Here is a 26,228-nt window from a genome sequence, read left to right as displayed (position 1 = left end):
CACCGTGTGATGAAGAAGCACCCAAAGCCCTGTGGAGTGGCCTAAGTGTCCCTGAGTCAAAGCTCCCAGCTAATGACCTGCATTAGTTTGCCCGGTATGTTAAGAGCCATCTCCAAAGAGGATTCCGGTTGTGCCGCCCCAGCTAAGGTCCCACAGAGCACAGATAAGCAGTCCCCATTGGGGCTCAATCAAATTACAGATTTGAGAGCAAAAGATGAGATGGCTCGCTAAATTTTGGGATGGTTGTCTAGGCAGCAATGTCTGATCGGCTTGATGTGTTCAAGCCAGTGTGCTTGGGTCCCCCTCTCCAAGTCCACGGGGGCTCCTCTGGCACTTCCTTCTCTTGCCCCTTCCTGTACTTCCATACTGGTGGCTGGTGATGACTGGGTGAGTGGGGAGGGCAGCCCCGGGCCTCTGCAGGGTCAGCTAGTGGGAGTGGTCCCACAGAGGGGCTGCTGCCTTAACAAGGACAGAACAGAATGAGCTGTGGCCTCTTGAGTTGTTGAGAGCTTCCATTCCTTCTCCCTGCGTACAGAGACTTGGAAATGGGCGACAGCCAGATTCTAAGACTATCATATATATATATATATATTTTAATGGTGCTGGGGATGGAACCCAGGGATTCACCCATGCCAGGCAGCAAGTGCTCTGCCACTGAGCCACGTCCCCAGCCCAAGACGATCATTTTTATTTCAGCTCACAAACATCTGCTTCATACACTGCATCCCAAAGCCCAGTTCCCTGTACAATAAGCCCTGGGGTAAGAATGAAGCCAGAAGCTGCTGGCCCCTGTTAGGCCTGTGAAAAGAAACAACTGGGAAACTGGGGCCTCTACCGAGCCAGAGAGCGAATAGTCAGAGCATTTAAACAACCCGATACTCATTTGTTTTGTCCATTTGTTTATTTTTAAAAAAGCATAGGAAATGAATAAAATGCTATGTAAAAAGTATCTACATTAAATAAATTATTTCCAGCTTTTGCAGATCCACACGAATCCTCTAACCTCTCCTGAGGTCTGGACTTCGGCTTGCCCTCTTGACTCCTCTTGGAGAACTTTCCCTCCCATGCAGTGTCCGCAGCACTGAAGATCAATCCTGTGTGAGCCAGCCTCGCTCACAGATGAAGCAGAAGGGGCATACAGGATGCCTGGGCATCTGCAGATCTAGGGTGGAAGGGCACGATGCTGGCACACAGCAAAAATCAACATGACATTTGACTGGTCTCCAGAGTCCTGGAAATATTGTACATAAGTGGGGTCTAGGCCTTAAAGAGCCACATGCTCAGACTGGGCCCCTTCTCTGAGCCTGGGTTCAGGGAAGACTCATCCACCTGCAGGATCAGGGGGCCAGCAACTCAGCCCAGAGTCTTGAGCCTTCCCTTAAAAGCAAATGTAGCCCCCTGGGCACGGTGGCACATGCCTGTAATCCCAGTGGCTCGGGAGTCTGAGGAAGGAGGATTGAGAGTTCAAAGCCAGCCTCAGCAACTGAGTGAGGCTCTACGCAACTCAGCAACACTGTCTCTTAAAAAAATACAAAAAAGGGCTGGGGATGTGGCTCAGTGGTTAAGTGCCCCTGAGTTCAATCCCTAGGATTCCCCCCCCCCCAAAAAAAAAGCAAAATGTCCATAAGGGGACCTTGCAAGTGATAATAGTATGTATGGTCAACCCCAGCATTTGGGGTGGAGTCTGAAAGGAGGTGGGCGGAGCCAGCCTTTCAAAAAGGACAGGGTATGATCAGAGAAATAAATCCTCTTCCTTCTGGAAAGAGGTCAAGTGTGTGGAGTACACCCCATCCAGGTGACTGTCCAACGCCCTTCCACTGGAGCCACCTGACCAGGAGAGGTGGTGCACTTCTAGGGTGAGGAACACAACAAGAGTCACCTTTATTCTTTGCAGGAAGTACTGAACTTTGCATTGCTGCTTGTCTCCCAGGTTAGAGCAGAGCCGGCTGGCAAAGGTTCACAGGAATGGGGCTGGTGATTTGCATACAGGAAGGAGACACATTAGGAGGAAACACTTTCCTGAAACACAGGCCAGGCTTGTGGTCTAGCTTCTCACTGGGGAAGAGACGAGGGTCTGGGTCTTTCCATTACAGGAACGGCATTTCTGTGGGAGCACCTTTCTACCAACAACCGCGTCCAGCCAATCACTGGGTTGAGTGTGAGCTCAGTGAGGGCAGATCTTCTGCTCTGGATTTTAATGCAATATTTTGGAGTTTTAAACATTAGTCACAAATTCTTTAAAAAGACGGCAGGCTAAACAAAACATCCGGTGAGCTGCATCATTTTGTAGTTTCTCTGTGGGTGTCAGTGGCAGGAAGGTGAGTCAGGGAGATTAATGGCACCCTACCAGCAGGGTCCCAATCCCTACCTTACATGACAGAAGGGACTTTTCCACTATGGATGGTAAAGATCTCTTTTTCTTCTTTTCCTGGGGTGCTGGGGATTGAACCCAGGGCCTTGTGCATGCAAGCACTCTACCAACTGAGCTACGATGGTAAGGATCTTGAGGTGGGGAGAGCATCCTGGATTCAGAAGTAGAAGAGGGAAGTAGGGCAGTCAGTGACCAGTGATGTTGTATGAGAAAGACCTGACCAGTCAGTCACCAGAGCTAAGGAAATGAATTCTAGAGTCTATGCCAGGAATCTGGCCCAAAGAGAACCATTTGGGAATTCTGATCTCTAGACGGTAAGACATTATATTTGCGTTGCTTTGAAGCCACCAAATAATAATGTGTTGCAGTAGCAACAGAAGCTAACCCAGGTGGCTTACTCTCTGGTATGTATTTAAACATTTTTGGAGGAGGAAAGTATTCTCTAAATTTTTGTTTAAATGTCAGAGTCTTGCTGCCGCTGGGAGAGCCACACATGGCAACTCAAAGAAATTTCTCTCTAGGAGTAAAAGACAAAGGAACACAAGCTAAATGTCTGCAGTGGGATCACTCTACACAGCTGCAGAGAATCAGGAAGTCTCTTTCCCAAGCAGATGGGTGTCAAGCAGGTGGGTGTCCCTGCAGCTCCCACACATACCCTTTTCTGATGGGACAGACTGCAAATTATCGCACCTCACGGGGGACAAGCACAAGTTTATCTAGTGGCTGGTAGAAGTCAAAGCCCTGCCATAGGAACCAGTTGGCACAAGTCCATATTATATCAGGTGAAAAGAACTGTGTGGTGATACATTTGACCACTTAAATACATAGGAACACCACCTAAATAATAATAAGGCACAGTGTCCTTTCCATCCAGGGGACTCTAATGAGAGCCAGGACCTCAGGTGGGCTCCTAGGAATCAGAATTGTCACCATGAAGTGGGCAAGACTCCGTTTATGACTCCAAACCCGTGCTTGTGGCAACCCCTCTATCAGGTGACTCACGTCTCTTTATGGACTACCCTACAACACTGAAGGGTGACTGTATCCAGGTCCGAATCCCTCCTTTTCTACATCTCACCACTGGAACGAGTCCACTGGGAAATCTGACAGTGGCGGCCAGGAAATCCTGCTCTTCTTCCATAGGCTTCTCTAGGAGTTCTGGGCAGGAACACAGTAGGAGTGTCTCAGTGCCTTGCTTTGTGCATCTCAGCAAAGTCTTTGGAAAGGATCTAAAGTTACTCGGCTGGCTTCACAGGCTCCTGGGTATCCAGCAAGGGAATGTCTGTGTCCCCGTTGCCTACCTCCACCTTGTTGGGATGGGAGAAGGTGTAGGGTTCACTCTCAGACTCAGGAGAGATGCAAGGGGGCAGCTCCTCTGTGGTCAACTTTGCAGTTGGGGTCCTGGAGCATATGGGGGGTGGGGAGGGAGGGCAGTCCCCCATGGGGCCCTGGAAGGGCCGGTAGGTGTCCACCTCTGGCTGGAGGAAGGACCCATTGGAATCTTGCAGCAGATGTCCATACACCATGGTGTCATCGATGACTGCGTACACATGGGAGTCATTGTCCTTTCTTCCTTTATGGAACTTTTTCAGCTGCCTCGGCACCTGGGTGTTGACATTGCCATTGTAGATGCCCACAGTAGGGCCTTTGCTTTTCTTTTTCCTATTTGTAGAAAGAGAACAAGATGGAAGTCAGGGAAAAAAAAAATCTTAGATTTTTTTCGCATTTCTAACCCCCTGTGGGAGCTTAGAGTCTTCAGAGTTCTGACCAAGTCTCCCTGGAGCCCCTGAAACTCTTTAGCATGTGGAAATGGAAGTCCGTGTTCTCCAGTGAACATTTGAAATGACCTACTGTTGTCTCAGGCTTTTAAGGTGGAAACCGAGAGATCACAGACGGTAGAGAGGGTTTAGACGGGACATCTTAACACTATTTGTGCTCAGATTGGCTTTCATCTCCCCAGAACTGGGGATGAAACCCTGGGCCTCGTGCATGCTAAGCACATGCTCTATCACTGAGTCACACCCTCAACCCCTCCAATCCTCTTTGATGGATTACCTGGTATCGAATGGTGTGAACACCTGACAAGGTCTCCCCCTCTTTCTTACTAGAAACAAATGGTGTCCCAGCTATTCTAAACCCCATCTGGCTCTGCACACCTGGGGCCAAACTTCTAGAACTCTTACTACTTTCCTGTAGCTAATATTTCATCTTTCTCTCACATGGGTAAAAGCTCTGACCATCTAGATTCCAGGTGGCCGTAGAGGAGACTCAGGAGGGAAGGGTGGAGCTGATTTTCTGCTCATGTTGGGGACAGAAGAGCTTAGCATCCACAGAGGTCCCTGCGACAGTAACCTCCTAGAGAGGATAAGAGCCAAAACGAAGACAGAATTTGGGCCACGTGCCAGTGTTCCACAATAACGCCATTAACATTTGGAGTGTAATGTTCTCTGGTACTTGGACGTGGCTGGACGTTAGCACTCTCTGCCTTGGAAAACAAAGCTTCGCCTTCCGTCTCTGTGAGCCAAATAGCAGGGAAGGCTGACTTGTTAGCTGACCAGAGTGATTCGAATGGAGGACATTAGCTCCATTAGCATAATGGACCACATAATGCATGGGGCTGGCAGTTCACTAATTGTGGATCAGCAACCTGAGATAAAAATAAATCTAGTACCGTTAGCTTGTTATGTGGAGTTTCTGGCCAAGAGGATGGGCTCCTAGGCTTCCTGCCTGAGGTCTCTAATGGATGCCCCTCCTTCACACTCCCACAGTGTCTTGCTTGACCTCTCCAAAGCTCTCCTGCATCCCGAACCTGCCTGTGTATTCACCTGCCTCTTTTGTTCCTCTACCCCATGGACAGTAGAAGAGACTGCGTCTTGCTCCTGCTTTTATCCTCAGCATCTTGCGTGGGTCCTCGTGCTTAGGAGACCCTCAGGGAATACCTGCCCAGTGAGCAAGTTGGATGGTGCTGTCTCTGCTGGTTCGTGTTGCAGAATCTGTCCACCCTAGCTACACCAACCTGGAGATGCATGGGCCTATATAAACCTGTCAACACATGGCTTCACACAGGCAAGGGGACCTTGGCAAGGCCAGGGCTAGTGATCCTCAGGCCCAAAGTGGAGCTGTTTAGAGATGGAGGCAAGGCTGGACCCCCACCCCTGCCCAGGTCCCTCCTGGTGAGAAGCTGTTGCTCAGTCTTAACACCAGGCTTTCCTCACTGGGTGGGACATTCTGTGTGCCCTGGACAAGACAGTCTCCTAAGAGGAAAAGTAACATGACGTTTCATTAAGAGAAGTCCTTCCCACAGCCACATTTCATGGACAAGAGGCCTCTCTAGGACCTGCAAAGAGCCAGGACTTCCTCATCTTTGGGGACATTTCTAGACCATCTCCTTGCAGATGAGGAATTTCAGTTGGTTTGCTCAGAGTCATGGTTAATTTCAAACCATTTTTGTTGTTGTTGGCTTTTTTTTTGGAAGGTCAAAACATGCTACGGAAAGCAGATGTCTCTTCTTCTGCATGGTTTTAATCAGAAATATGAGCAGAATTTGTAAAATCTGCGGCAAAGCATGGACTCTGTCTAAAAAAGGTCATTTTCCTTTCATGCAACAGAAGCTGCCCTCCTGAGGGGGTGGAAGGTGGGATGGAGGAGGTCGATGGGTCTTCCTCTCACCCGTAGAGATGTCCTTTTGGTGCTTGTCTGGAGTCTAACAAACAAGCTCAAAGCAGACAGTCTGTCTAATAAACTGCAGGAGAATAAGCAGGGGCAACATGTGTGCGTGTTCCTCCAGGGGAGAGAGAGCGTGCAGTTCCAGAGGCCTGGCCTGGCCTGGCAGGGCCTACTGAGCACCTTCCTGCCAAGGTCCCCTGTGTGGATCAGTTTCATGAGCAAACAAGAGAGTGACTCACGGGGCTCTTGTGCCCAGGCAGCTAGAAGCTGCGGCCAGAAAGTCACAGCGTGTTGCTTTTATTTTTCCTTTATCCCCTCCTAGGATGGGATCTCCTCCCACCACCCCCCCCCCAAACCATAACTCAGACCTAGCAATATTATTCAACACGGATCTTTGTGGGAGAGGAAGGAGAAGCAAGAAAACAAAGCCAATAATTAACACTATATCTGGGCTGCGTGACGGAGGAGACATCGAGTCAGCCAGACAGCTGGAGGGATTCCACTTACTTCCTTTTCACGAAGCAAATGATGAGTCCGAGGGCCAACAGTAGCAAGGCCCCACCTGCCACCACAGCGATGATGATAGCAGTCAGGTCTGTGGGCAGAGACACAAGGAGACAGATGAGACGGGCGCGGTCAGCAAACAATGATGAACCCGAGTGGACTCCAGGTTGGCTGCCCCCAGGCCCTCCCCTTCTGTACCCACATACTGCTCACATTAGAGGGAGTGTATTTCCTTTCTCCTGAGTTTGGGGTGGCCAACAGAAGGTGGCTGTGTCACTTCTGGCCTTGATCCTTAAGAAGACCGTCAGCTTGCACCTTGTTTTGTAGTGCTGGGATGGAACCCAGTGGCTTGCACATATTAGGTAAGTACTCCACCACCAAGCTATACGCCTTGCCCAGCTTGTATTTTTTCTGTGAGGGGAAGGCAGCTATCATGTTAGAAGTCTGCCTATGCTGAGACCACCATGCTGTGAGGAAGCCCAAGCTAGCCATGTGGAGACTCCATGGGGAAAAAAAACCCAAAAAAACAAAGTGAAAACCAAGGCCCCCAGACATGTCTCCATCCCAGTCAACCTTAAGCTGTTCTAGGCATCTGTCAGGGAACCCAGATGCCCTGGAGTGCAGAGGAGCCATCCTGCTGTGACCTGCCAAGATTCTTGACCCAGAAATTGTGAACCAAGAAAATGGTTAATGTCTAAGCCATGACATTTTGGGGTGGCTTGTATGTAGCAATAGACAAGTGGGAACAATTGGGGAGACCTACCAGATCTACTCCAGAGGGTATTCCTGGCCTACCACCAAGTGGGTTCCCCCAGTCACCAGTCTGTCTTGGAGGAGGGAAGAGCAGAGTGGGAGAGAAAGCAGGGAGTCAAGCGTCAAGGGTGAAGGGTGAGGAGAGGTCTCTTTCATCTGTACTGTCCTTTTCCTATAGTCAGGTGGAGGAAAGAGAAAGTCAATCCAAGAGCCAAGAAGACAGAAGATGCGCTTCGGAGGAAATAGGAAAAGAAATGATAGAAAACTAATGGAGGAGAGGAGGAGAACCCAGGCGATAACCTGAGGACACGGGAGAAGCTGTCACTCTGGCTTTGGTTCCCATTAGTTCTCTTGCTGCTAAGCAGCTGTGTGACCTTCGGGGGGATATCCAATCCCTCTGGCCTCCAGAAAGGGAAGAGGTCAGGAAAATAGCCTCCACGGTCCTTCAGGCTCCAACACTCTGTGGCACTCTGGCCATAAGGAGAACACACGGTCCCACTGCAGATCACCCTGCCATGTAGACTCTTCCTGGAGTCACAGAGGAAAATTCCCCATCCTGCTCTAAGGCCTGCGACTGGGGCTGTTCATGGAGCCCAAAGTTTCACTGGGATGAAATTAAAAAAAAAAAAATAGCAGTATTGCATATCTATGTCACATTTTTAATCCCTGACACTGGATCCCCATGATACTTTTATGATATAGTTATCACCTACTTTACAGATAAAGAAGATCACAGGAGGGCAGAGACTCCCCCCATGTGAGAAACAGATGAAGAGTACAGAACTGTGGAAGTTCGGCTGAGAAAATCTAGGCAGACCCAACGAATGTGCTAGAAGGGATAGTGCAAAGTTCCCAATTCCAGCCGGCCGCGGTGGGCACGCCTGTGATCCCAGCGGCTCGGGAGGCTGAGACAGGAGGACTGCGAGTTCAAAGCCAGCCTCAGCAATGGCGAGGCGTTAAGCAACTCAGTGAGACCCTGTCTCTAAATAAAATATAATATAGGGCTGGGAATGTCGCTTAGTGGTCAAGTACCCCTGAATTCAGTCCCAGGTACCAAAAAAAAAAAAAAAAAAAGTTCCCAATTCCAGCATCAAGAGACTGTGCATGCTTCTGCGAGTCTCTTGTGGATCTTTCTGCCTCTGTCAAGAGAACAGGTCCAGCTGGAGGATAACAGACCACCTAAAGAAGGGTTAGGTTAGCCTAGTTGTGTCAGATAGCTTGGCTAAACCCCTTACGTATGAAAGTGCCCAGCTAAGATCAACAAAATCCTCTAACCAACCTTCAGCTGCATGAATGAGTGAGCCCAATAAGCCCAGCTCAGACCAGAATCACTCAGCCAATGCATGAGCAGTAATAAATGGCTGTTTTAAGCTGCTAACTTCTTGGGTGGTTTGTTACGCAGCATTATCAATGCAACAACTGACTGATATAAGGACAACCAGGACTCTCTGTTTTCTGATTTATCTCCCAGGCTTATTCCTAGCTCTTCAGATGCTGGTTTTTTTCCCGATCACTACCATCTCTGAAAGACTGTGGAAGTTCTTACCCAGGGTCTTTGGGGTGAGAGTCACCCAGAAGAGCAGGTCCAGCTGCTTGCCGCTCACGGGGCTGCAGTTGGAGATGTTGACCCAGAAGTTGTGATAGTGGAAGCTTGGCTTGGGGAGCATGACCTCCTCCAGGTTGAAGATCTCCTCTGGTTGCGACCTCTGCTCCTGGATGATCATGAGCGCCCACCCCGTCTGGCAGGCCACGCCGATGCGCTCCTTGAAGAAGGTCAGGCAGGCCACCTGATCACGGGGCACACTGATGTTCCAGGACAAGGAGGAGAGGGCTGGCAGGCCCCGCTCCCAGTTGGGGGTCCTCAGGTAGACCTTGTTCTTTGTGTCTGGCGTCACGGTGAAAATCCCATCCTCTGCAGAAAAGGGAAGGGGATCCAAACAGACACCGTTTCACTTCATCAAGATGGAAAATAAAAGAGAAAGGAAGGGTACAGGAGGACGTGTTAAATCTGCTAGATTGGCACGGTCCAGCAGGACTTTCTGCAATGATGATATTCTTGACTCTTTTATTAACATGCTGGGGTTCAAAGCTAAGCAGATGCTCTACCACGAAGCTACATCCCTAGTCCCTGGAAATAACCTCTATCTGCACTTGTTTAATAGCATTTCCATGGCCACATGTGTGGTTGCCATTGAAATGGGACTAATTTGACTGAGTGCTAAAATTTGGATCTGAAATATCTCCCAAAGGCCCAGGTATTATGGGTTTGGTTTCCAGCCTGTGGCCCTATTGGGAGGTGGTGTCGAGGGAACTGGTCCCTTCCTCTCTGCTTTCTGGCTGCCATGAGGTGAGCAGTTTCTTCTGTCACGTGCTCCTGCCATGATATACTGTGCTGCTTGGTCCCCAAAGCAACAGGGCCAAGCAACCATGGAGTGAAAACTTTGAAACCATGAGACCAAATAAACCTTTCCTCCTTATAAGTCAATTATCTCAGGTATTTTATCACAGTGACAGAAAGCTAACACAACGAGGAACGGCAATTTAGATTTGCTTACTATTAATTTAAATAAGCACATGTAGCTGATAGTTAGTGTATGAGTCAGTGCAAAATTAGTTCCAGTCAGATGAGGTGTCTAGGTCTTTTGGAAAACACAAACAGAAAACAGTTCAGTTTGCCAAACCTGTGGTTAACTCATTTTCCTCTCAGAAATAATTCTCAACATAGCTAATGCTTGTCTGCTGCCTTGCTCCATTGGGATTGGTATATACCAATTTCTGATTCAGAGACTGGAAAAAAAACCCCAGCAAACCCAAAGAACCCTCATGTTCTGGGAAGAATTCTAGAATCATAAATCTGAAACAGCTTCCAACACATTCACAAATCCATTTCTTACCTTCTGGTGAGATAAAAACCCCACTTTTCCACTCTAATGAGAGTATCTTAATTTCAAAGGTTGCCCAGAGGATTTTCTCCGGTAACCTTGGAGATATCAGGAAGTCTGGACGGATCTTAATCTATGGCTAAAAGTTCACCTCCCTCCCACTCCTGCCTCTGAGAACAAAAATACAAAGTAAACCTTAAATAAAGGTCTTGGTCAATTTTGAAATGGCCTCTAATTTAATGGCACTGTTCTCTGAGCAACTTATCATGGCAACTGTGACTTTTAAAATCAACCACCTGGAGGTTACTGCGGTGAGCCATTTAGACCTCGTTTATTGCCTCGGACACGAAGACCTTAATCTAACCTTCACCAGGCTGCAGAAAGGGACCCTTGTGCTCCAGGGAGTCACCTCCCTCCCCCAATTCCTCCTCGGGCTCTCTCTCCACATTGCATCCTGAATTGTAAAAGCAGAATCATAAAAATGTCTGCAAAAGAATTTTTATGTTCCCATCTTAAAAATTCAGGGCTGGGGAATATTTGGTGATTTCTCATTTACGCTCTGCCTGCTTCCAAAAGAGAATTGAACCTGATTAGTTGTTCTGCTGCCTACCAACCACTGCCTTCAGCTGGGAGAGACATTTTCTTTTTTCTTTTCAAACTTCTGGAATTTTCCATCCTAGGTTGACGGGAAAAAAATCGGAATCAGGACTCGTCATCTTTGAAATCTCTTGTGTGGGGGATCAGCGCCTCAGTCACCCGCTTCTCTCCCAATTGGCAACTTAATTAAGGGACTCACACAACTCAAGGTGAATACGGATGCCCTGGGCTGGGGTTGTGGCTCAGTGGTAAAGCACTTGCCTGGCACGCGTGAGGCCCTGGGTTTGATCCTCAGCACCACATTAAAAATAGATAAATAAATAAAAGTATCATCGTGTCCAACTACAACTTAAAAACTAAATGAATTTAAAATTGCCCAAACAAGATGGGAGAGAGAGAGTGAGGGTCCCCCTTACCTTTGAAGTGTGGGGTGAAGGACACGGTCAGGCCCTGCTTGTAGAACTCTTGTTGGAAGCCGGGAGCAAAGGTCCGGAGGGTCACGGAGCTGTTCTGCTTCACCTGGATCTGCTCGATAGAGCCTCCAGGGCCAGGGCAGAAGGAGCCGTAGTACAGTTCCTGACCAGGGGTGGCCTGGTGTGTGGCCACGAGGTAGCTGAAGCTGGTATTGCAGACTTTCTCATGAGTGTGCTGTTGCAGCTTCTGTTTGGGCACCAGCACCAGACTGAGCCTGTCCTTGGGCACCAGCAGCTTCCAGGAGAAGTCGTGCAACTGCACGGGCAGCTGGAGGAGGTCACTGGGCACCTGGAGCTGGTAGGACTTCCTGTGGCAGTACCGGTGGTCTGTGCAGCCTAGGAGAGAGGCTGGTGGTTCCTATGTGCAGGGATCGGAAGTCTCCCTCCCTGGCTCCCACGCCCGCTCTGCCTTCCCCTGCAGACTTTTTCCTTCTGGTCTGTCCTGTGTCACGTCCCTGTGGTCCCCCATCCCCCCTTTTCTGGCTCCCTGTATCTGCTTTGCTGGATTTCCCCTGCTCTCTCCCATTCCCACTGTCGGCCATCCGCAGGACTTAGGATATGAGGGCTCTCTTCTTGTTTGCATTGTGTCTGGGATGCTAAGTGTGGTGAGGGCAGGCTGTTTGGTTGTAGTAGTCACATCTAGACATCTGTGAGTGCCACCGGGGAGATCTTTTTTTTTTTATTATTTAGAGGTCTAATTTGTTAACTTGTACTTCTAATGGAGAGAGCTGATTTATTTATTTATTTACTTTTGGTCGTACTGGACATTGAACCCAGGGGCGCTTTACCACTGAGCTACATCCCCAGCCCTTTTTATTTTTTGAGACAGGGTCTCACTAGGTTGCTGAGGCTGGCCTTGAACTTGGGATCTTTCTGCCTCAGCCACTAGAGTCACTGAGATAACAGGTGTATGCCACCATGTCCCCCTCCTAAGGGAGTGACCTTGGCAGTCTACATGTGGGTTCAGCTCCTGCATTGTAGAGACTCTAAGGGCACCCATGTCAAAGCTCACAGTGGCTCATCAGGGAGGTGACGGTAGGCACTGCTGCCCTTCATTCATCAAGCATTCTTTAAGTGACCAGCACATGCTCAGCACTACCAGGGGTTAAATGGATTTTTTTTTAAAAAATGGAATTAGGCAAAGTTCTTCTCAGTCTGATGCAGAGGAGACAGGTGGGCAGTGAGCACGGAAGTGAGGGTGCGGGGGCAGGTGGACTGGAGTAGGCTAAGCAGAGGAGAGATTGCATCAGAGGGGATCTGGCAGGCCAGCAGAGACATAGCACAGATACAGTAGGGAATTTCAAGGGAGGCACGTTCCAACTGAGGCTGGTCCTAAAGCCGGTGTGTTGCACATGCTGTTTCCTTCTTGCTGCCCTTGCTCACCTGCACTTGGGTGGGTATTTCACATCAGACAATTCCCAACCTACCTAATGAACCCCCCTAAGAAGGGAGGACAGGCAGAGGCAGAGCTGCCTGCAGCCAGAGACCCATGTACCAGCGAGGGGCGTACTTATGGTTTTCTCTGCGTTCATCCACAGGCGTGTCAGGTCATCGCAAAGGAAGGAGATCTTGTGCTTGGAGCCCGGTGTCAGGGTGACGTTGTTACTGCAGGTCCGAGACTCCAGACACACGAAGCAGCCAGGGACAAATCTGCGGCTCTGTTTGACGGGGCGTGGCTCGATGGTGATTGACATGGTCCGCTCCTGACTCAAGTCAACTATGTAGGTTTTATCTGAAAACACGAATAGAAACGAGGTGTGTGATGCACGGACCAGCAGCAGCCACTTAAGATGGTAAGAGTCAGTAGTCAACCTCTCCCGAGGAGGAAAGCAGCCCAGGGCATGGGTTTTTATTATCAGTGTCATATTGCAATAACTTTCGAAGAAAATTAAAAAGCAGTGGACTTCACCCAATAACATCAAATATTAGAAGTATGAAATCAACACAAAGTATAAAAGCAAAACAAATAAATGAATGAAAAGATTAAAATATCCATCAGCAATAGGTGCTATAAATAACAGAGACAAGGGACTCAGAGGGAGGGGGACATATTGCTGATAGGCAACGATTGAGCAGTTCACAGAAGGAGATATCAGTGTCCAGATATTCAAAATATGAAAGGTTTTTAGTGTCACTTGTCACCAGAGAAAGCAAATTAAAACCAAGGGTCTCTTTTCCCCGACTCAGTTGGGGAAAACATAAACATATGGTGATACCGTGTGCCAGGGAGGTTAGGGAAACAGGTGCTTCACCCACAAGACTGGCAGAAGCCTGGGTCAGCCTGTCATAGTCACTTGAGAAGCAGTGTATAAATGAAAACCTTGCAGCCCTGGGAACTCAGCCGTGTGATGTGATGATGTGTGCCCACATTTTATCTCAGGGCTGTGCAGACTAAAAACCAACTAACACTGGATAGTTGAATAAACTACGGGACATTCATGAATATTATACAGCAGTTAAAAAGACTGAGAGAGATCTAAAAGCCTCCTGGATGTAGTACTGAGCAAATGGCATGTTGTAGCAAACATATAGAGTATGGTACACATACTTCCCTTTTCATTTTCTCTAACAGTTATATTTTTAACAGTGAAATCATTATTCTGTCTGCATTATCATGACTGTGTAAATACAATACTAAGACAGTGTTCAGAGAGTCATATCATGTTGCATATTATGATTACTTTTCTTTCCTGCCCAGGAAATTTTCTTTTCTCCTTCTCCTCCCCCTCCCCCTCCTCCTCTTCTTCCTTCTTCTTCTTAACAAAACAAACCAAACTCCACTTTCTGGGAGATTTCCTCATCTTTATCTTTCAGCCCCCTTCCATTTTTTATTTCTTGGATCTTTCTCTAAGAGATTCTTTGGAAAGCTCTTTTCAAAACATTACAACCTAGACTAGGCTCAGTGGCCTGCACCTGTAATCCCAGCAACTTGGGAGGCTAAGGTGGGAGGATTGTAAATTTGAGGCCAGCCTGGGCAACTTAGTGAGACCCTGTCTTAAAACAAAATTTTAAAAAGGCTGGTTCTATGGCTCCGTGGTAGAGAGCTTGCCTAGCCCAAGGCCCTGAGTTCACATCCTCGGCCCTGTTTTATTTAGAGAAAAGTCTCACTGAGATGCTTAGCACCTCACTCCTGCTGAAGCTGATTCTGAACTGGCCATCCTCCTGCCTCAACCTCCCAAGCTGTTGGGATTATGGGTGTGCACAACCACGCCCTGCTGATAGCTTTTTTGTGGTTTTTCTCCATCCAATATCTCCGCCTCCTCCAAGTTACTTTTCATCTGTTAATTTGTTTCGGTCTTGGTCTTTCTCACTGGACTTCGTCAAGTGCCTGGGGATCTGCCTATTGCTCTTACTGAAAGGGGACACTGGAAGCTATTTGGAATACCTCTGCTTGTTGATGGAGCTTCTCTGCAGGGTTTTATGGCCCGACTGCTTCCAGTCAAACCACTAACATTATATCTTCAGAAAGTTCAAGGAGGATGCATTACACAGGGGCTAGTAGGCTCCCCCCTAAAGAGGATGCTGTGGGCAGGGTCTCTTGGGTTCGTGGGATTCCCTCAGAAAAGAGCCCATCACTCCAAAAAAGGAGGAAATGTGTGCCTGGCTCAGTGAGGGGAAGGTGGCACGGTAGTTGGTGGGTAACTTCCAGACAATCCAGGTGCTCGGTTTGCTCTCTAAAGCAGAAGCTGGGACCTTTGGGTCAGGGACTGTCTTATCTTGTCTCAAGGAGAAACATTATTGTCCTTGGCTGGGGAGGAGCTGCAGGAGCTCGGCACTTGCTGTCAGAGAAGAGGGACCTGGTGTTCTAGTAGCCTCTTCCAGTCTTAGTCCCTGTTTGATCCCCGGTCTGGATCTGACTTGCTGCTTCTCGCGCCTTTGTGGGACAAACCAGGTTTCTTCTTTCCCACTGTTGTTTCTGATTCTGCACTTTTGGATCCGATGGATCAGTTACCACCTTACTTTCCATTTCATGAAAAGTTACATAGTTTTCTTTCCATTTCTCTTTCTGACTGTTCTGTGCCTTTATAAATACTAAATATCCTTTAAAATGTTGAAAAATACTTTAAAAAATGTTCTTAAAAACCCATTATACTCCTCAAGATAGCTCACATTTCTCGACTGAGTATGTATACCTTGCTTTACCCCAAAAGTGGCTCTCTAAACCTGTCTATGCCTTTGGGGGATGGAAATATATATATATAAACTGGGAATTAAACCCAGGTCCTTAAGCATGCTAGACAAGTGCTCTACCACTGAGCTATGCTTTCAGCTCTTGAAAATTTAATTTTGAGACAGGGTCTTACTGAGTTGCTAAGTCTGACCTCAAACTTGAGATCTTCCTGCCTCAGGCTCCAGAGACTCTCGGGAGCCTAAGGCAGGAGTGTGCCACTGTACCCAGCTGGCCTAGGGGTTTTGAAGATACCAATTTGCTTGATATTTTCAGAGAAAGTAAATATATCTTCAGAAATATATCTTCAAGGAGGATGCATTACGCAGAGGCTCCCCCTAAGGAGGATGCTGTGGACAGGAGGTAAACTATTGACTCATGTAATCGCCATCAGCAGGGCTACTCCAATCTTCTAGGAATTACACAACAGGGGAGACAGGCCGCATGGTACAAATGGTAGCAACCCCTGGTGTGACATGATAATTCTGTACTATCAAGAGAAAAGAAGAGAGTGCATTATGACGCCCTGAATAGGCAGGTTTTTTTTTTTTTTTTTTTTGGTGGAGATGCACATGAACTCTTTTGAGCCTCGGAGCTTCACATTTTGTGAGGCAAAGCCAGCAGTGGACACATTAGTCACAGCTGGGGGCGCATCCATTATTCCTTTGGTCCTGGGCAGCCTGTGCATGACTTACTGTAAAACTGAATGCAAGAGTCCCCTGGGTACACTTGAACCAACTGATATTTTTCAGCAAGTGGACAGAGGAATGATAGCAGGTTGGTGGTGGTGATGTGGAGGGGACAATAAGATTCAAGGTTAACATGTGCCTGGCTGCTCACATTTAGAAATATTTTTGCAGCCTGGGCCCACTTGTGGTCAGGTCTGGCCATGGGATGGCAAAGGGTCTCAGCCGACTGGGTCCTCCAGTGCAGTCCTCTGGTTTTCTTTTCTTTTCTTTTTTTTTTAAAAAATATTTTCTCTACTAAATCATCAGCAAGGGAGTTCAATTCTTAAACCATTCCTGTGGTGCCCTTTGGTTTTCTATAGTTGCTGCAATAACCCTCCTCTTTGGCTTGAGAAGGTCTCCTGGCTCTGTGTCCACTCTTGTTTCTGAAGCTCTTCCCTTTATCTGACACCCTAAGTGTCCAGCCCTCGGGGGCCACCCTCTCCTGTCTGTCTTGCCCTTTCAGATGGACTGTGTGCTTGGATGATGTGTCTGGATCTTGTGCCACTTGGGATAGGATACTGCCTCATGAGTTTGGTGCAATTTGTTTATGAATTTATGGAGAAGCTGGAATGTGCCAGAAACTGGTGGCTACAGAAAGAGGAACAAGACTGGGTGGAGATTAGTGGGACTCAGCTGTGCAGATGGATAAATACAACGTGGCCCGTGAGGAAGGCAGAGCAGCCACATGGGCTCTTGGGGTACAGTCTTTGGTCTGGGCAGCTGCTCCCTGATGCTGGGGTTGAAGACGGTCCAGTGACAGCAGCAGGCCCTGGCTTGGGCTCAGGGGGACACCAGCTATAGGAGGTTTCCTCTAGCTCTTGTATGAGAAGGGAGGACACAGGCTTGGACCCAAGGGACTCATTCACCTTGAAGCCCCTCTCCCCTCAACTTCTGCTTGCTCAATTCCAAGCTAAGAAAGCCAAAATTACACCTGGAATCCCTTCCTGGGGTCATGAGGGGGCATGCACGACCGCACAGATGGGGCCTCTGGGCAGCTTGGGAAAGAGCAGACTCATTGCCATGAGTCCTCCCTTGGAATTCTCCCAGCCTGAGGTCTGCAGAGCTCCTTCCAGGAGTGACTTGCTACCGCTTACAAATCACTTCTATTCTGGGCCACAGCCCAATCTCTGGGTACCATCTCCCTGTCTTTTCCAACCCTGCATCCTCTTCTTGACCTAGAACCCTGCAGGTAGCATTTAGAGAGGGCTTACAACCTGCTGGGCCCTGGGCTGCCTCAGGTTGGCCTTGCAGCATCCATCATCTCCACCGCACAGGTGAGGAGCTGAGTCATGCAGAAGCAAAGCGGCTTGACCTGGTCACAAGGAAAACAGGGAAGATGGGAGACAGATCCACCTGGGCTGACTCCCCAGGTCAGTACCCTTGCCCACTGGGAACCCTGCCTACAAAACGAGCTGCCATCATCATTTCCTGCATGAGGAACGGGTCAGACAGGTGTGTGGGTGCCTAGGACTGGCTTCCTTGGACTAGTCCTGGAAATGCAGGGCCCACACTGGGGTTCACAGCATCAGAGGGAGCTGCCAGAGCTTTTAGGAGTCCAGCCCACCCTTCTTCTCTCCTCAGAGATATTCCTGCTGGCCAGATCCACTCCTCCTCTAGAACAGTACGGACCAAACTGGACTCGACAGGCCGACTCTGTGATCCACCTGGCCCCACAGTTCATCAGTCTCTGTTCATCTCAGAACTGAATCCACTCCCTCCTGGATGCTGTTTATGGTTTGTTTAACAATATGATTAGTTTTAGAAACCAGCCCAGCAGATGTTGCAGGAAACGGAATTCATTAGAGGTTCTCAGCAGCACTTCACCACGACTGAGATGGTAAACAAACCCTTCTGTCTTCTAAAACCCAGACCCACTCCATTTCTAGATCCTTTTGCACTGTGTTCCACACTCTGATGACACGACGGTGGCAGTGGAAACAAAATAAATGTCTCAGGGGACACACTTGAGTCTGCATATTTGCACACATGCATGTGTACATATATGTAAGTGTGTATGGCATGTGTACACACACACACATACACACATGCAAAAGAGTGGCAAGATTCCCAGTTCGAATTGGGCAGTCTTTTGAGAAGATCCCATGCTATCACTTTTTGGATGTTTATATGCTCTGCAGAAAGATATAGGAAGGCATTGCATGTCCCCTCCTAATGTTTCTGCCTGGCTCTGCTCCTTTCCTAGAGTGAATGATAATAAAAACAAGAATGAGAACCAGCCCTCGGGACAGAGCCCACCCTCAGTGCGTGTCAGAAGTGTCCTCTTGAAGACCACCTGTCATAACTCACTCCTCCCCAGACTTCAGTGCATGATGGGCCCAGGTACAGACACTGACTCCTCCGCTTTGATCTCAAAAGTCACAATAGGGCCAGGACGAGGGTGAGGCTCCTCCAAGTGGGTGCCTCCTTAAATTTTGCATCCTGGTCCCTTGAATGCATCCAATCCTGAGCTGGACTCTCCACCTCTAGGTTCATGGTGTCTCAGCAATGTCTGTGGAATAGTGTCCCATCTGCCCAGAGCTCAGTATGGTCCAGAGGCTTGGACCATAGGCTTGCTCTGCTCCTGAGAAGCTGTGTGACACTGGGCTGGTTTCACAACCTTTTTCATAACCTTTCTGAACCTTCTGGTTTTTCATTAATGAAAGATCATTCCCATCTCCCCTACAGGGCCGCAGTAAGGATAAGGATGCCTTGTAAGTGTTTGGCACAGGGCTTGGCTTGCAGTGGGTGTCCATGGTAGCGGGTGCTCAGCTAAAAAACTGATAGCTGTCATCATCATGCTGACAGTGCTGGTGACAACTCATTCACGCTGCAGGGTCAAGACCTGAGGTCTAGAAAGAGGCCTTCCCTGGGTTTCATTAAAAACAACTTAGCACCCTAAATGCAAGATCACGTTTGCTGCTTGCTTATTGAGCTAAAATGAAACTGCATGCTGGGTGTTCACCAGAGAGCCTCTTGTTACCTAGCAACCTACTTCCTGAAACTCTTCTAGGGGCCAGAGTCCAAGTGCTCCAGGAGCCCGGATGAGAAAACAGGCAAGGGACCCCACCCAAGCCGACTCCCCAGGGAATCAGAGAGGGTGTGCAGGAGATGGGGAGAGGAAAGCCAGGCTTACTTACTGCTTTCATTCTGTGGATGTTGGACTAAAACTTGAAACTGCAGTCGCAGGATCCCTGGATTCTGGGCGTCTTGGTCACAGCCCTGCAGGGAGAGGTTGAAGTTCCCAGCCATGTTCCCGGGCTGCTTGTCCTCCAACTTGAACACCTCGGGGTTGGTGGTGGAGCCGGGGATGTAGTACTCCACCCGCTCTTCCTTCTTCTCACAGTTGGAGACGTTGAAGGTGAGGAAGGTGACGCTGGCCCGCAGGTGTGCGGGGACCACAAACTGCCACGTCATAAGCTCATCCTCGGGGAAGCCTTGTGGGTAGTTGGCAGACATCAGGGTGGCTGAGCCTTCCCCTTCAAACACAGACTCGATGATGCACAGGCCTGTGGGGAATGGAACCCGACCAGAAAGAAAAGGAGGTGACTACACAATCACAGTTCCCAACTCCTAGGAGTGAGTTTGGATGTATGTTTACACTCAGCAAGGGAAAAGCCCTACTTTGTGGACTGTGCCCATTTCCTTGGTGTAAATACTCCCACCACGGCTGACTTCAAGCTTCCAACACAACTGGATACAGAGTCGGGCAACAGACACCATTATATTGTATGTCTGCCAAAAAGGTAGGATAGTCATAAATAACCTGGAGATCAGAGATCATAGTAAAATGCAGTAAAATAATTAGGAAGTGATGAGCTGGGTGTATTTATGACCTTTGCTTCTAAAATGCTTTCTTGAATTGTAAGTTTATACAGTGTTATTGCTGAGACCTACTCTGTTTAACATCAGCTCACAAAATTCCAGAACACTTAAGGAGCAACCCCCAGGAGCCATTGTGAGCGTGCACTCACTGACACCCATATAGAAAATGTGATGGAGACAGAGGTAGGGCAACCAAGTTTGTGAAAATAAATATCATATGCAGACAGGACAAAGAAAAGAGACATTCTGTTTGTTTGAGAAAGGAGGCTCTCACAAGTGGCCCAAGTGGCTTATAGGAGCATGGGATCTTCCTTGAGGGCATTAGTTGACTGCTACAGAATGGCCGACCATGTGCCATCCCTGCCCTAGAAAAACGTCGGCCACTTCCCGTGTTTCCGTCCACCCACTAGGGAGGGAGGGGTGTGCTCACGTTTTATAGACGAGCGGTTGGCAATGCTGAAGCCAGAGACATTTCGGGGGTGGAACCACGGCAGGTGCAAGGCCATCTTCACTCCCTCCTGCATCTTGATCCGGGACACAGTGCCATTGCTGCAGAAGGTGCCGATCCTGACCACAGTGGCATCGATGCGGCCGCTGATGGAATGAGTGACCCCGTCGGCACAGCTCTCCCCGGGCCCGATCTGCCTCAGCCGTGGGAGAGAGAACTGCAGCTCCAGGCCGATGCGCTTGTGAGCTTTGACGTCCCAGATGAAAGTTCTGTTGAGGGTGGGCAACCTCGATGTCGCGGGCTGAAGCTGAACTTCCCCAAAAGGACAGGGGCCTGACATGCAGTCTGCAAGAATCCACAAGAGCGATTTTGATCATGGATGTGGTAAGGCCACACACTGCTCCTCTCAGCCCCCTGGAGCGGACCCTCTGGGGCTCTGCCCAGGTGGCTTTGACCAGCAGGTGCACTCACTCCCCAGCTGCTGCGGGTCTGGGGAGAGCCTCAGCTGGGTCTGGTCTAAGCCTCAGTTTTTTGACCAGAAAAGCCTAAGAGGTTTGGCGGCCCCCTCACTCCCATCCCAAGGCAGGAGTTGCAGTCCTCAGCCAATAACTGCTTGAGGCAGGACCAAAAAGCCTGACTCCTGCTTTGAGTGGCATGACCCGGGGTGCCATTCATGCTCCAGCCCTCTCCGTGAGAACAGGCTGAGGCCAGATGTTAGCAGAAACCACATCTGTGCTCACTTCCCCCTGGCTTTTCCTGCTTCCCTCACTTTGGGTTTCTTCTGGGAACACTCTTGATAAATGACTTAAACAAAAACCCTTGTCCCAGGCTCTAACTACTGTGTTTTCCTGACCAAGTGGAGCCCGGCTGGTGGACCTCTGACCAGACCTTACTGGAGGCCAGAAGAAGGCTGCGTGCAATGAAGCCCGTGCTTTGGGATGTCCAACTTCCCCTATTCTGAGTTCTGGTTTCACAATTTCTAGGGCGCAGTGCCAAGATCCACCTTTTACACCTGCGTTCCCCATCAATATCCTCACCCACATGCTGAGGTGTGCACCCCAAGTCTACAACTCCTGGGTGTCTGGAGCCTGCAGCAAAGTGATCTTCCTGTTGTGTGGCTTTATGGGAGTGTTTCAGTGCCATTGTAGTTGAATTCTTAAGTGCTCACAACTAATGACACCCTTTAAAGTATTTTGTTTCCCAAGCCTTTTAAAACAAAGTGAAACGCATTACTATCAAGGAAGAAATAAGTGGAGACAGGTGATAGAACGCAGGCACTTCAGTGCACAGGGGTTCTGAAGGGTGTGATGGCTTTTGTAATAATAATCTGCAAATATTTAAATATTTATTCCTGTTTTTTTTTTTGGGGGGGAGGTAGAGGGGTTGAACCCAAGGGGTGCTTAATCACTGAGCTACATCCCCAGCCCTTTTTATTTATTTATTTATTAGAAATAGGGTCTCTCTAAATTCCTAAGGGCCTTGCTAAATTGTCCAGGCTGGTCTTGAACTTGCAATCCTCCTGACTCGGCCTTCCCAGTTGCTGGGATTACAGGTGTGGGCCACCATGCACAGCTATTCTTGCTTTTGTGGGTTGTTTGAAAGGACTGTTGACTTCAAATAGAATGACGGCTAAAATTTGGAGCTGTCTAGCACTTCTGAAGTCATCCACAGCCAAACCTCTCATTTTTGCAAAACAGCTCTGGAGTCCAGGTGTCTTGATTCTAACCACTTGCAATACACATCAATGCCAGGACAAAGGCCCAGTCTGTGTTTGATCAACCACAAGTTTGCCAATGCACTCTGCAGCCATATCAACAAAACAGGGTTAGATAAAGAGGTGACTAATGTGGCTGGAATTAGACTTTCTGTGTTGGTAAAGAGAGTACCTATTTGGTGAGCTTATGGAAACTTGGTTGTTTATATTAAGCCACCTCTTAACTTTCCATGCATTACTTGGGCCCTGATGGTTTCTGTACTCTTGTGGGATCATTTAGCTCCATTAAAACTCTCAGATCTTATTCCACCCTAGACCCTCTTGGAGAATATTTTAAAAATATGCATACTTGGACCACCCAAGGGATTCTGACTTAATTCCATATCAAGGACCCAGGTTGAAAGGCCTCACCTCCCAGCCTCAGCTCTGCCACCTGCCATGGTACTGAAAGAGCTAGGCTCCGAACACAATTTTTTTTTAATATTTATTTTTTAGTTGTAATTGGACACAATACCTTTATTTTACTTATTGATTTTTATGTAGTGCTGAGGATCGAACCCAGGGTCTCGCACATTCGAGGCCAGTAATCTACCACTGAGCCACAACCCCAGCCCCTGAACAATTTTTCATTCATTACTTTGGTATTTAGGATGGACCCAGAGATAAGAATATTCCAGGCCGGGCACAGTGGCACATGCCTGTAAAACCAGGAGCTCAGGAGATTGAGGTAGGAGGATGGCGAGGTCAAAGCCAGCCTCAGCAAAAGTGAGGCGCTAAGCAACTCAGTGAGACCCTGTCTCTAAATAAAATACAAAATACGACTGTGGATGTGGCTCAGTGGTTGAGTGTCCCTGAGTTCAATCCCTGGTACCCTGGAATAGTCCAAATGAGCCTCATGGCTCCACACCTTCTGGTGTGGCTCCTGCATTCTATCCACTGAAACAAATTTTAAACAACTCAAAGGAATCTAGGAATATCCAGAGGAGGGAGACGTGTCATTTCTGAAGTGATTGACAACCTGTTTTTTTCCCCCCGTTGATGTCTACGTCCATTAACTTGCTTGCAGGATTGAAAGCAGGATTGTATGGGATTAACATTTTGTTCTTTATCTCTACGTCCATTAACTTGAAGTCGGGACGAGAACAGAGATGTCAGATTTCCCTTGAAACTTTCTGTTGCTTATCCAGAAAAGGAAGTGAGGGGGCGGGCAGACCACTGGATTTGATTCCAGTGTCTAGATTGGTTATTTTAAAAATTGATTTTTTCCTATCACTTTCAAAAGTTAAGAGCATGCATTTTTACTACCTAGCAAATAGCGTGGGCATCCTGGGGCCAAGAGGCAGAATATAGTCAACTGCTTGTGACATGTCATTTGTTAGCTTTTTCTAAAAGGAAGTCACTTTATTGAACTGATTCTGAAAGTAGAGCACAGGATGGGGATGGAGCTTGGTGGCAGAGGGCCTGCCTGGCAAGCTGGGGCCCTGGGTTCTATCCCCAGCAACTTAGAATGGAATGGAATGGAATAGAAAGAAATGAACACTTGTTAAAAAAGAAAGAAAGAAAACAAAGAACAGTACAGAAGGATAGAAAGAAGAAAGCGAAGGTCACCTGTTCCTTTCCCCCATCCCCAGTAGATATAGTATGGGATTAGCATTTTGTTCTTTATCTCTCCTGACTTTGGGCTCTGTATGATTATGTGTATGCGTGTGGGTGTGCATGTTATGTGTGTGATCATTCACATAATGCAACAAATTGTTCTTCTGCTATAGACTGTATTGTTCTTTTCTTTTCTTTCTTTTTTTTTTTTTTTTTTTGGTACTGGGGATTAAACCCAGGGGTGCTCAACCACTGAGCCATACTCAGCCCAGCTTCCCACTTTTTTATTTTTTATGTATGTTATTTAGAGACAGGGTCTTGCTGAGTTGCATAGGGCCTCATTAAATTGCTGAGGCTGGCTCTGAACTCATGATCCTCCTGCCTCAGCCTTCTGCATTGTTCTTAATGGAACCAAACTACCCTTGGCGTCTTTCCATGACAAATACACAAACTTAACATTCTTTTAATGGCGACACACCATTCCACTGGATTCTTAAAGTATACTGACATTCTACTCAGCTCTGTAAAGGGTTCAATGAGGCTTTAATTGCCATCAATTTAAACTGATAAATTAATCTGGGGGAGAATTGATGCTTTAAAAACACTAAGTGTTTTTTGTCAAGGAATGTGATAGCTCTCTTCTTTTATCGAAGTCTTTTCTTTTGTCTTTCCGCAAAATTTTCCATTTTGCTTCAGACATATTGTGTGTCCTTGTTAAGATCATCCATAAATATTTAATTAGAAATTCTGGATAATGGAGACCATCAGCTTGCAGGATGGGAATTCCTACTCTGTTCTTTGTTTTATTGGTAACACTTCTGTGTCTGATGAATATGGAGTGCGCCAACTGTGCCCAGCAAATATAGTTTTTTAAACTATAGCTCTTTTAATGCTCTCACTGTCATTAATATCCACTAACTCTTATTTGGCATGCCGATTGGAAAACCAGAAATTTTGAAAGCTCCCCCACCCCTGCCTGCTTCTCATATCAACCTGCTATCCCAAGCTCAAATTATGAATAATAAAAATATCAAATACATATACTTTGAATTCTTGTGTTATACATTTTCAATCCATTATTTTATTTCATTCTCCTACCAACCTTAGTGGTTTGGTATGATGACTCTCTTATTTCATAGATAAGAAAACTAAGCCACAAAACAGTCGAGTAACTCATGTGAAGCCTCAGGATAGGTCACAGACTCAGCCCTGGAGCTTGAAGCTAAATCCAGCTTGACCACTCTCTAAAGCTGGTTTATTCCTGGTGCTTGTGGACACATGGCCCCTCTTACCTCCTCAACCTTCTGATTCCTTTTGCTTCCAACTCTGTCATGGGTTGAATGTGTCTCCTCCAAAACCCGCAGACTGAAGGAGCTCTCATGGATGGGTTTGGACCCCTCAAAAGAGCTTAAGGTTGAAGGGAGAGCTCTCTTTCTCTCCTGCTTTGCCACTTTCTATACCTTGACCTCGGGCCTCCCAAATTCCAGAACCGTGAGAAAATGAATCTCTGTTCTTTATAAATCACCCGGTCTCAGGGATTCTGTTATAGTAGCACAAATGGACGAAGGTGAACTCCTTTGACTTTTGCTGACCTGAAGATCTGCAGCTCGTGGGCCTCTCTGGGACTCCATGAAGAGACCATGTGGCTGAGTGGTTAAGGACAGACTCTGGATCCAGAGTTCTGGGCTCCTCCCCTGGCCTGCGACTTACTAGCTGTGCCATCTTGGACAAGTCCTTCTCTGGGAACGTCTCTTAGAGATCTTTTGGAGATCAGACAAATTAACCTGTGTAAGGCACTTAGAACTGGCCACACAAAAGCTGGATAGGGAGAGTGCAGAGCCTACCTGTCCACCTTCGTGGGGGAAAGAGAGGCAGGGAGGGGCGGGGCCACAGCCCACGGCTCCGGGGGGCCAACTTACCGATATTCTTCTGGATCTCCATGACAAAGTGGTTCTGTGGGTCCTGGCAGCTAAAGGTAAAGACCATTTTCTCTCCAGCTTTGATGAACAACACAGTCATATGCCTTTTAGAAACGATGATGAAGCAGGGCTTCGCTGGTGGAGCTGATGTCCCCCGCTTTATGAGAATGGTAATGTTGCTTCCTTGGGGCAGAGCAATCTCAGAAGCCTCTGGAGGGAGGAAGAAAGATGCAGTGAGCGGATGAGTAGGTCTGCACACCTGCCCACCTGTCAGCTGGCTCAGGGAGGATGCCCTCTCTCACACCTCGTGCCTTCCCTCCTGGTCTGATGGTGCAAAACGACGGCGCTGACATTGCTGGCACCAAAGAACCAGGGCACTGCTGGCCGGGCACGAACATCTGTCTGTCTCTTCTTTGGATTACTGATTTTGCTACAAGTTAAAAACCATGTCCCAGATATCTTGAGCAATTTGTTTTCAGACACCCGACTTACAGTATTAAATAACGACCAGAGTCACTTTCACTTGTCTTTTTATTGGCAGGGAGGAGAACCGGGGATTGAACTCAGGGGCACTCGACCACTGAGCC

The 26,228-nt window shown here is 48.0% G+C and overlaps 1 protein-coding gene across 1 annotated transcript in view; it reads right to left on the bottom strand.

Moving 5' to 3' along the window:
• Positions 1 to 882: 882 nt before the first annotated feature.
• The window catches only part of Cdcp1 (CUB domain containing protein 1), a 48,602-nt gene continuing 23,256 nt past the window's right edge, over positions 883 to 26,228 (bottom strand). Inside the window, exons 2-9 of the mRNA XM_005337942.4 lie at positions 25,642 to 25,851; positions 20,395 to 20,757; positions 19,280 to 19,648; positions 12,757 to 12,978; positions 11,190 to 11,582; positions 8,841 to 9,206; positions 6,545 to 6,632; positions 883 to 4,033 (exon numbers count right to left, since the gene is read on the bottom strand). Of these exons, the coding sequence (XP_005337999.2) occupies positions 3,607 to 4,033; positions 6,545 to 6,632; positions 8,841 to 9,206; positions 11,190 to 11,582; positions 12,757 to 12,978; positions 19,280 to 19,648; positions 20,395 to 20,757; positions 25,642 to 25,851 (2,438 nt within the window). The 3' untranslated portion in view covers positions 883 to 3,606. The remainder of the gene's footprint in view (positions 4,034 to 6,544; positions 6,633 to 8,840; positions 9,207 to 11,189; positions 11,583 to 12,756; positions 12,979 to 19,279; positions 19,649 to 20,394; positions 20,758 to 25,641; positions 25,852 to 26,228) is intronic.

This window comes from Ictidomys tridecemlineatus, chromosome 2, assembly GCF_052094955.1.
Source record: "Ictidomys tridecemlineatus isolate mIctTri1 chromosome 2, mIctTri1.hap1, whole genome shotgun sequence".
NCBI classification, from domain to species: Eukaryota; Metazoa; Chordata; class Mammalia; order Rodentia; family Sciuridae; genus Ictidomys; species Ictidomys tridecemlineatus.
This window is presented reverse-complemented; position numbering and strand designations above follow the sequence as displayed.